The 10757-nt window shown below is 63.9% G+C and overlaps 2 protein-coding genes across 2 annotated transcripts; both read left to right on the forward strand.

Moving 5' to 3' along the window:
* The first annotated feature begins 2205 nt into the window (after positions 1-2205).
* ALDOC (aldolase, fructose-bisphosphate C) lies at positions 2206-5802 on the forward strand. Its single transcript, XM_062629884.1, has 9 exons — positions 2206-2358; positions 3096-3215; positions 3300-3511; positions 3594-3648; positions 3719-3879; positions 4241-4324; positions 4414-4588; positions 4672-4871; positions 5319-5802. The coding sequence occupies exons 2-9, from the start codon at positions 3104-3106 to the stop codon at positions 5412-5414; spliced, it is 1095 nt and encodes a 364-aa protein (XP_062485868.1). The 5' UTR covers positions 2206-2358; positions 3096-3103; the 3' UTR covers positions 5415-5802.
* A 374-nt stretch (positions 5803-6176) lies between these two features.
* PIGS (phosphatidylinositol glycan anchor biosynthesis class S) lies at positions 6177-10027 on the forward strand. Its single transcript, XM_062629885.1, has 12 exons — positions 6177-6332; positions 6401-6540; positions 6610-6721; positions 7123-7212; positions 7325-7416; positions 7573-7771; positions 8043-8185; positions 8287-8401; positions 8592-8737; positions 8848-8948; positions 9144-9354; positions 9465-10027. The coding sequence occupies exons 1-12, from the start codon at positions 6302-6304 to the stop codon at positions 9738-9740; spliced, it is 1656 nt and encodes a 551-aa protein (XP_062485869.1). The 5' UTR covers positions 6177-6301; the 3' UTR covers positions 9741-10027.
* The last annotated feature ends 730 nt before the right edge of the window (positions 10028-10757 follow it).

The raw sequence follows: 10757 nt of genomic DNA on the forward strand, positions 1-10757 counted from the left end.
CCTGGGTGGGGACAACTGGTCCGGCTTGTGCCGCCTGCTCCCGCTCCATCCCTGTCACGGGGCCATGGGCACGGCTCCCTGCCACCCCAGGGCCTCTCCTGCTTGGCAGGGAACAGGCACCGTGTTCCTCAGGCAGCAGCACGGCTCCTCCTCCTGCCCTAGATTCCCTCTGTGCCTCCCTCCTGCCTCCCCGCTGCGGGGGTACCCGAGGCTGCATCCTGCACCCCCAGCATGGGGGGTGTGGGGATGGTTTTCCCCATTCACAGTGGGCCTTTGGCATGAAGCAGCATAGAATCATAATGTTTAGGGTTGGAAAGGACCTTAAGGTCATCCAGTTCCAACCCCCTGCCATGGGCAGGGACACCTCACATGAGACCATGTCACCCAAGGCTCTGTCCAACCTGGCCTTGAACAGGGATGGGTCATTTACCTCTTCTTTGGGCAACTTGTTCCACGGTCTCACCATTGAACTTCCTCCTTGTATCTGACCTGACCTTTCTCCGTTTCACTTTAAACCTGTTTCATCAGGTCCCATGGACTTGTGCACATTCAAGTTTCTAAGATAATCTCGAACCTGATCCTTTCCCAGTCCCTGCTTCTGCCTTCCAAGACTTGAGCAGCGTGGTCAAAGCATCGTGAAGACTTCATTCCTCAAATCCAGGGGCACCGGTTCTCCCGTTTCCTCCTGGAGAGGGCCCATGTTATCCCAAGCCTTCCATTTGGTAGCAATGCATCTATAGGAGCCCTTCCTGTTATCTCCGACATCCCTGGCCAGACCCAGTTCTGTCTGTGCCTGACCTGATCCGCAGCATCCCCTGGGGGCTGTGAGAGCTGCCAGCCAAGCACTGGGAGCTCAGCCAGCTCCTGCTCCCAGCCCCCCCTTGTCCCCTGCTGCTGCTTGGGGGCCTCCTGTGGGGGCTCCCCTGCTCCCAGCACGGTTCCATCCTCATCTCCCTCCTTCCCTACTGGGGCATCTCCTGCGGGATCCCCCTCCCGGTGTTCCCGACCCCAAGGATGCTCCCTGTCACCAGGGGGGCCAGGCTAGAGCCTCCCTCCCTTGTCACAGCCCAAAATAGCAGCGTTCCAACAAGTGCTCTGGTTTTTAATGGCCCGTTTCTCCATGCCTGGAGGGAGGGGGGGGGGATATGACATTCCCCTGCCCTCTGCCGCAGCCCTGCGCCCTGTCTGGGTTGGGTGTTGCAACACCCAGGGTGCTGGCACCTTTATTTACCCTTGCACCCAGGAAACGGAGGTGTTCAGGGTTGCGGTTCTGGTCACTGGGTGTGTAAATGGCTCACGGGGAAGCAGCACCCGCTGCTTCCTCATTGTGTCCCTCCCTGCCGGCAGGGAGTGGGATACAGCTCCCCCCCCCCCAGGCTGGCTGGAGCTGGGATGCAGGGGGAGATGCGCTCCTATTCCCGGGATTAGGGCCATGCAGGGCGCGTGAGCCCTCCTTTTACGGCGGGGATTCAGCAGAGCCGGGTGCTGGCAGCTGGCCCGGACACTGCTATTGTCCCTGCTCCGGATCCCGGCGGCTTTTGGGGGGCTCAGACCCCCCCCCCCCCCCACAATGGCCTGTGCTGCTGGGGCTTAGGGTCTCAATGGGGTGGCAGCAGGGGGGTGGCACAGGGGGGTCTTTGGTCCAGAGGTGATGGGGAAGGACTCTGCATGTAGCTGACGGTGGTAATGGGTAGGGGGGGACAGTGGGGTCCCTGGTCCAGAGGTGATGAGGGGAAGGTGCCTGCTTCTAGCTGATAGTGGCAGTAAGATGGCACACAGTGGGGTCCCGAGCCTGAGGGTGGAACAGGGGGGTCCCTAACTTTGGGGTGATGAAGGGAAGGTCCCTGCTTGTAGCTGGCAGTGGTAATACACGGGGTACAGAGGGGTCCTTGGCCTGGAGATGATGAGGGGGAAGTTTCCTGCCTGTACCTGACAGTGGTAATAGGGGAGCACAAGGGGGTCCCCGGCCTGGAGGGTGACACAAGGGGGTCCCTGCCTTTGGGGTGATGAGGGGATGGTCCCCACCTGTAGCTGGCAGCGGTAATAGCCGGGCTCGGGAGGTCCCTGCTCCGGAGGTGATGGAGAAGGTCCCTGCCTGTATCCCACAGCGGCACCAGGGGGGCACATCGGGGTCCCAGCCGGGGTTATAGCCCCGGGGCCCCCATCACGGGCAGGAGCAGCGGTTGCCGCCAGCGGGGGGGTGTGCGGGCGGCGGCGAGGGGGGGCGGAGCGGGCCGGGGGGCCGGTCCTGCCGGGTGCAGCCCCGCCGGTCACGTAGCTCTGCGGCACCGCAGCCCCATTTACCGCGGGGCCGGAGCGCGCAGCCCGCAGTCCGCTCGCCGCCGCCCGCCCTGCACGGTAAAAGGGGGACCGGGAGAGCGGGGGTGGCGGTGGGGAACGGGGGTCGGGGGGGGGGGGGACCCCATCGGTGGGAGCCGGCCGCCCCACCGGGGCTCCGGGATGGATCCGTACGACGCCATCCCGGGGGTCGGGCAGGGCTGGGGGGGCTCCGGAGCGGACGAACCCCGGGCAGGGGGGTGTTGTTGGATGGGGGGAGCCCGGAGCCAGCCCTTGCGCTGGCGCAGCCCGAGCCCAGGCGGTGCGGCCGGGGATCGCCGCCCCGGTGGGACGCACCGGGCCCGGACGGCGCCAGCGCCGGGGTACCCCAAACCTCGGGGTACCGCAGATCTCGGGTAGTGCCACCCCTTGGGTCCATTCCATCCATCCCTCCCCGGGTAGCGCCATTCCCGGCGTGTTTCCGCCTCTCCCTTCCCCGGTGACCCCATCCCCGCGCTGCCGCCGTTCCCCGCGGGGTACCCCCGGCTCCGGGGTATCTCCATCCCCGCTCCCCCCCCGTGTCCCATCGCTGCCCGGTGGTGCTGCGCTCCCTCAAGATGGCTGGGCTGGGGGCGGGCGAGCAGGCAGCAAAATGGCTGGGAGCTCCCCGGCATCCTCCACGAGGCCCGGGCCGGGCCGGGGTGAGGGCAGCCGCCTGCTGATGCAACGCGCCCGCCCCGTTGGGGGGGTCCCCGGTACCGGTGGCAGACGGAGGTGCCGCCCCGTCGGTGCGTGACTCAGAGCCCGTCTGCTCGCAGCCGCCACCATGACGCACCAATACCCCGCGCTGACGGCCGAGCAGAAGAAGGAGCTGTCGGACATCGCGCTGCGCATCGTGGCCCCGGGCAAGGGCATCTTGGCTGCTGATGAGTCCGTAGGTCAGTGGCTTTGGGGGGGGAATTCGTCCCGACACCCCTTCCTCCGTTGCACCCGAGGCTGATGAGGGTGCTGGGTGCCCGCAGGGAGCATGGCAAAGCGCCTCAACCAGATTGGAGTGGAGAACACGGAGGAGAACCGCCGGCTGTACCGCCAGATCCTCTTCAGCGCCGACAGCCGGGTGAAGAAATGCATTGGGGGGGTCATCTTCTTCCACGAGACCATGTACCAGAAGGCTGACGACGGAACCCCCTTCGTGCAGATGATCAAGGATAAGGGCATCGTCGTGGGCATCAAGGTGTGGGGGGTGTCCGGTGGGTTTGTGGGGTGCTTGGAGGGTGCCGGTGGGGCTCAGCGCCGCCGTCTCCTTCTCTCTACAGGTAGACAAGGGTGTTGTGCCGCTGGCTGGGACCGATGGCGAGACCACCACGCAGGGTAGGTGCAGCAGGTAGTGGGATGGGGGCAGTGGGGTTTGGGGCTGTGGGGCTGACACGCTGTCTGGCAGGTCTGGATGGGCTGTCCGAGCGTTGTGCCCAGTACAAGAAGGATGGGGCTGACTTTGCCAAGTGGCGCTGTGTGCTGAAGATCAGTGACAACACCCCCTCTGCACTCGCCATCATGGAGAACGCCAACGTCCTGGCCCGCTATGCCAGCATCTGCCAGCAGGTATGTCTGTGGCCAGGCATCGCCCCACAGGATGGGCATTGACCCATAGGATGGGTGTTGACCCCACAGATCCATGGGGCTCAGCATTGCCCCGTGCCTGGCTATCGCCCCATGGAGCTGGACATCAACCCATCGGCTAGGCAACGCTGCACATGGACGGGCATTGACACCCAGAACCAGGCATTGCCCCATGGGGTGGGCATCACCCATGGGATCAGGCATGGATTCATGGGAACAGGCATTGCTTCATGGGGCTGGGCATTGAGCCTTGGGGCTGAGCATCCCACCCCAGCTCCAGTCACTGGTCCCCATGGGAATATCCATGGACATCCCTATGATGGCATCTGTGTGGTGTTTGCAGAATGGCATCGTGCCCATCGTGGAGCCAGAGATCCTGCCTGATGGTGACCACGACCTCAAGCGGTGCCAGTACGTGACGGAGAAGGTGAGTGTTGGGGTGGGCAGCAGGGCAGGCACGGTGCCACGCTGTGCTGTGCTGTGCCAGAGGGACTCCATGCTGCCCGTCCCCACTAGGTGCTGGCAGCTGTCTACAAGGCACTGAGCGACCACCACGTCTACCTGGAGGGCACCCTGCTGAAGCCCAACATGGTGACCCCGGGGCACTCCTGCCCCACCAAGTATAGCCCCGAGGAGATCGCCATGGCCACTGTCACTGCCCTGCGCCGCACCGTGCCCCCCGCCGTGCCAGGTACCGGCACCAGGACATGGTGGGCACCAAAAGGGGGATGCCCTGCGGCCCCTCGCAGTGAGCCATAACCCCGCTGTCTGCAGGTGTCACCTTCCTGTCCGGGGGTCAGAGCGAGGAGGAGGCTTCCATCAACCTCAACGCCATCAACACGTGCCCGCTGGTGCGGCCATGGGCTCTCACCTTCTCCTATGGGCGGGCGCTGCAGGCGTCGGCGCTGAGCGCCTGGCGCGGGCAGAGGGACAACGCCACCGCCGCCACCGAGGAGTTCGTCAAGCGCGCAGAGGTGATGGGGTGGCACCAGGGACGGTGCCACTTGGGACAGGGGATGTGAGGGTGATGGGAGACACCGAGGGCTGTGCCCCATAGGACAAGGGATGCCATGGTCCCCATGGAGGGGATGCAGCATTGTGTCCGTGGGGGACAGTGAGAGTTTGGTCCCCATGGGAAAATGGGGATGCCAAAGGCCGTGTCCCCATGGGTGACACGGGACATTGACAACTGGGTCCCTATGGGAAGAGTGATGCCAAAAGCAGTGTCCTGTGGTTACCCCACAGGGGCTCCACCAAGGGTTGTGCCTGGTGAGATGGGGGATGCCAAGCGCTCTGTCCCCATGGGAGGAGGAGGCCAAGGGCTGTGGTGTTGCAGGGGACCCCAAGGGCTGTGTCCCCATGAGCTGGGGGACCCCAAGGGCTGTACCCATGGAGGTCACTGATGTCTCCTCTCCCTGCAGGTGAACGGGCTGGCGGCGCTGGGCAAGTACGAGGGCAGCGGGGACGACTCGGGGGCCGCCGGGCAGTCCCTGTACGTGGCCAACCACGCTTACTGAGCCCCCTGCGTGCACCCCAGCGGCCCCCTCCCTGCCACCGCTCACACCCCGCTTCCCCCCCAGCCACCCAGGGGAGCCGCCACGCGGGGAGGGGAAGGGGAGCGCGCCCCACGGGCCGGCCCCACGCAGATGAAATGTGGGGAGGGGGGGCCCTGGTTATACCCGGCCCCCTGGAAGGGAAACACCCGGGTGCCCCTTTTTGGTGTGGGGGGGGCTCCGGCCAGGCCGCGTGGGGGGGGCAGGAGGGGAGGTGTGTGTGGGGAGTGCCCCTGCCCTGCCGTAGCTTCGCAGTCCCGGTTGCTGCCGCCCTCGGGGCGCCTGTGTTGTGTTCGCCATGTGCACCCCATGTGTACCAAATAGCCTAACAGCGAATAAACGGTAGAGACAGCGCCGCGCCGCCTCCTCCCTCGCCGCGAGGCAGCGGGGCACCGTGCGCTGCCCCATCGCGGGCTGCCCCGTCCCTCGGGGTTGTGCTCACACGTGCAATGAGCTGCGCCCGGTCTCAGCGCACACACACACACACACACACACACACACTGCGGGGCTATGGGATCCCGGGAGGGGGGTGTGATCGGGAGCTCCCTATGGGCTATGGGGCGGGTGGGAAGCCTCTGCCCCTCCGCTGCCCCTTTTCCTGCCCCATTCCCAACCGCGGTGCTCAGACACCCACAGGGGCACCGCTTGTCCCTCCGCAGCACCCATAGCGGCCGTGCCGCCAAACCCCACCTCCTCGGGCCCACTGCCACGCTCTGATTGGTCCCTTTTCCTGCCCGTCTACTCCGCCGCTCTCCGATCTCTACGCCCATTGGCCGTTGTAAGGAAATGGGCGCTCTGAATGGCTGGGTTTGACATAGGCACCGCCCCGTCGGCTGAGACAGGAAGGGAAGATGGCGGCGGCGCTGGCGGCGGATGAAGCAGGTACCGGTAGCCCCGGTCCCGGTCCCGGTCCCTCTCGCCGGTCCCTTTGCTGAGCGCTGTCCCCGCAGAGCGGGCGCGGGGCCGTCGGGCCGCGCTGTCCTTCGCGACCATCGCCGTGGTGCTGGGGCTGCCGCTGTGGTGGAGAACGACCGAGACGTACCGCGCCGCGCTGCCCTACGGCGACATCGCGGGGCTGGCCCGGCTGCCGGTGAGTGAGGGCCGGGAGCGGGGCTCCGCGGGGCAGCGGCTCGGGCTGACGCTGCCGCCGCCGCTTCAGTTCCAGCTCTCGGTGCCCGTCGCTGTGGTGTTCGCGCCGGGGTCGCTGCCCCGGGACCTGCTGCGGCCGCTGCCGTTCAGGGACGTGCAGGAGATGGAGATACCGGTGAACGGTGAGAGCCTGCGGGTGTCCCTGCGCCTTTGGGGGGGGGGGGGGCGCGGCCTTCCTTCCCTGCGGGGTCCCCAGACACGCGATCACCAGCAGTACCCGGTGCTGTACCGGGGAGGAATGGGGACAGCAGCGTGCCCAGGGTGCCACAGGAAATAAACCACGTCCCTTCCCTAGGGAGAGGGATAAAGTCAGTCCTCGGAGGGGGGGATGCGCCCTGCATGGCGTGGGGCTGCCCTCCCGGATAAGGCTACATGCCATGGTGTGTCACTCACCTGAGCTTGGTGCCCAAAGGATCCTGTGGTGTGTGCCCCCTGGGGTTGTCCCTTGTTCTTCTTAGTCCTATGAAGGACCAGGGAACTGGGATTAATGGATGCGATCAGGTTCTGTCCCCCTCCCTGTCAGTGAGAACCAGCGTCACGTCCCGCTACGAGATGCTCTATCGCAGCACCACGGCTCAGGAGGAGGCAGCGCTGGATGCGGCTACTGCACAAGGTACCAGGATGAGGGTGTGTGGGAGCAGGGGGAGCAACCTCTTCCTTCAGAGGCTGTGGGATGGGGATTGGAGTGGGATTCCCAGCCTTTCTAATGCCTCTGTCTTCCCCAGAGGCTGACGCTGCTCTGCACCTGCTGCAGGGCACCTCCTTGGGCTCTCTGACCATGTACGTGGTTCCTGAAACCTCCCCTCTCCTGCCTCAGGTAGGGAGCAGCACCCTGTGGTGCCAGCCTCTTCACACTTCACCCCTCAAAGGTGCCCTGGGGAGGCATCCATCCCCAGGCTGTCCCAGCAGGCACCACGGTGCTGTTTTCCACCGTGTTGGCAGGAGCCCGCTTTCATCCCTGCCCTTTTCCCAGGGGATCAATGCCTACGTGGGGAAGCACCGCAGTGCCCTGGTGAGGGCTGTGGGGATGCTGCCCGCCCTCCGCTCCCGCCTCCAGGAGCTCACTCAGGTGATGTCCTTCACTGCCAGCTCCATCACTGCTGCCCTCTCAGACCGTGTGCCCAATGGCCAGCCTGGCCCCGATGCCCGGAGGAACTTGAAATCCAGCCTGGGTATGGATGTGACCCTGCAGCCCCATTCCCTGACCTCTGTCTGTCGGGGAACATCCCATTCCTGCTGTCCTAGTACCACCCCCGGGTGTCTTCTGCGGTAACAGACACCAGGGTCTTCCCTTTGCCCTTGCTGTGTGCTGGGGCACGGGTCCATGACCCCACTTTGGGAAGGAGCTTGGAAGAGGGTGTCAGCTCCTGCTGCTCTTGCCCAGCCTCAGCATCCAGTGGCACTGCCTGTGCTGATGCCTCACAGGCTGTGTGTCCTTGGCAGGGTACGAGATCACCTTCAGCCTCCTGAACCCCGACCCCAAGTCCCACGATGTGCACTGGGCCATCGAGGATGCTGTGAGCCGCTACGTGCAGCCCGTCCTGGACAAACTGAGCTTGGTGGCCAACTTCTCTGTTGATTCACAGGTGAGGGTTAGGAGAGGCGAAGGGGGGAGCCCAGCCCTGCTGTCCCTGGGTGCCCTGGGACGTGCTGCTCTGCCAGCAACGCCTTTGCCGTGTGCCTGCAGATCCTGTACTATGCCGTCCTAGGAGTGACGCCGCGCTATGACAAGGAGTCCTCCAGCTTCCTCCTGAGTGCTCACAGCCTCCCACACGTCATCAACCCCGTGGAGGCCCGGCTGGGTGAGCACTGTGCTCCTGGCCAGGCTCTGCTGAGGTCTATGGCCTGTGTCCCCTCTCTGCCCTGCAACCCCCGATGGCAGTGAGGGTGACCGAGCAAGCAGTGTTTTGCTGTGCAAGGAGGAGCAGGGCTGGGTTCTTCTCTCACCATCCCCACCATCCAGGGGGGTTCTTTGGCTCTATCCCACTGCAGGCTCCAGTGCTGCCTCACTCTACCCCGTGCTGAACTTCCTGCTGTATGTTCCGGAGCGCTCCCATTCTCCTCTGTACATCCAGGATAAGGATGGAGCCCCTGTGAGCACCAATGCCTTCCACAGCCCTCGCTGGGGCGGCATCGTGGTAAGGGGCCATTGGGGTTGCTGGCTATGGTGGTGGCTCCTCATCCTCACAGTGCTGGTGGCCCTGCCAGCGCCAGGGCTCTTGTGCCTCACTGACATGTTTTCCTACAGGTTTACAATGTGGAACCTCCTGCTTCCCCCCAAGCCTCCCTCCCGCTGCGCGTGGATGTGGACATGGCGCGAGTGATGGAGATTTTCCTGGCCCAGCTCCGGTGAGGATGTTCTCTTCCCTCCCCAGGCCTCTGTGTGCTCCCTTGGCCCATGTGGAAATCAATGGGGTTGGAGCCAGGCCATTAGGCACAGTTAAGCCCTGCTAGGACTGAATGAAGCAGGGAAAGGGAAAAGCAGGGAGCACGTGTGGGTCTGCAGGTGTGTGATGTGGGCTGGAACCTTCCCTTTTATCCCAGATTACTTTTTGGGTTATCTCGGGAAGAGCTGCCCCCAGAGTTCCTGCTGGAGAGCCCTGGGAATGAGGGGCTGGCTGACTGGGAGCTGGACCGCCTGCTCTGGGCGCACACCGTGGAGAACATCGCCACCGTCTCCACCACCTTGACCTCGCTGGCCCAGCTCCTGGACAAGATTGGGAACATCGTCATCAAAGATGATGTTGCCTCTGAGGTAGGGCTGGAGCACCCTGAGGTGGGGGCCGGGTGCTGCTGTGGGTGAGAGCCCAGGCTTCTCTGGTCCTCCCTGTCCAGGACCTGACCATTGGTGTTGTTCCCATGCAGGTGTACCGAGCAGTGGCCTCAGCACAGAGCGCCATGGACAAGCTGGCCGCAGGCCATCTGCACCCAGCCTTCCAGGCCAGCAAGGAGGCAGCCACGTCCTCGGAGCGAGCCTTCTTTGACCCATCTCTCCTCCATCTCCTCTACTTCCCTGATGACCAGAAATTTGCCATCTACATCCCGCTCTTCCTGCCCATGGCTGTCCCCATCCTCCTCTCCCTGGCCAAGATCATCCGGGAGACCAGGCAGAAGAAGAAGGAGCCCACCAAGATGGACTGAGCCCATTGTCCTGGTGCCCTCTCTTAGGGTTGGGGCTGTCCCTACCTTATGGAGCCTGTTGTCATGGACCAGTGGCCCAAGAAGGTGCCCTACAATGGTGCCAGGGCTGTGTGCAGCAGCTTGGCTCAGGCCTGCTGTGGCCAAGCTCCAGGAGTGGGAAGAGGCTGCTTTGAGGGGTGGGAAATGCTCTGGATCAGCAGAGATCAGTGAGGAGGGGCCCTGTGCTCTGTTTGGAACAAGCTGCTCTATAAATAAAGACAAAACCCCAGTTGTGCTGGGGGCTGGTGTGGGGCTGTGTGAACCTCTCAGCTGTGTGGGTGCCCCTGTGCCCCATTATTGACTTATGGGGTCTGGCTCCTGTCTTAGGGGTAATATAGTCCAAAGCACTTGTTATGGGGGACAGTTACAAGGTTCAGCTTTTGGAGGGCAGTTAATGGTGCCCATCTTGTTGATGGGTATTGAGGCAGTTAATCTTAATGGGGTCTGGTTCATGTGGTCACTATATTAGCCTGAGGCAGTTGGGGAGGCAGTTATGGGGCTGTATGAGGTTATGGCACTGATGACACTGAGCAGCCCTGAGGAGAAGGACTTGGGGCTGTCAGTTCACGTCGGTCCCCATGACCTGGCTTCAGTTTGCGCTTGAGCCCAGAACCACCCCCCTTGTGCTGGGCTGCACCCGCAGAGCATGAGCAGCAGCTCAGGGGGGGATCCTGCCCCTCTGCTGCTCTCTGGGACGACCCCCCCCGCAGTCCTGATCCAGCTGTGGGGCAGCAGCACAAGAGGGACGTGGAGCTGCTGAAGCGAGGCCATGGAGATGCTGTGAGGGCTGGAGCAGCTCTGCTCTGGAGCCAGGCTGAGAGAGCTGGGCTGGGTCAGCCTGGAGAAGAGAAGGCTCCTGAAGGGGAGACCTGAGAGCAGCTCCAGTGCCTGAAGGGGCTGCAGGAAACCTGGAGAGGGGCTTGGGACAAAGGATGTAGGGACAGGACAAGGGGATACCGAGGTCTGTGCCCCCCGGGG

The sequence above is a fragment of the Pezoporus occidentalis genome, unplaced genomic scaffold (genome assembly GCF_034315485.1).
Source record: "Pezoporus occidentalis ecotype Australia unplaced genomic scaffold, CSIRO_AGI_Poc_V1 ctg343, whole genome shotgun sequence".
In the NCBI taxonomy this organism is placed as follows: Eukaryota; Metazoa; Chordata; class Aves; order Psittaciformes; family Psittacidae; genus Pezoporus; species Pezoporus occidentalis.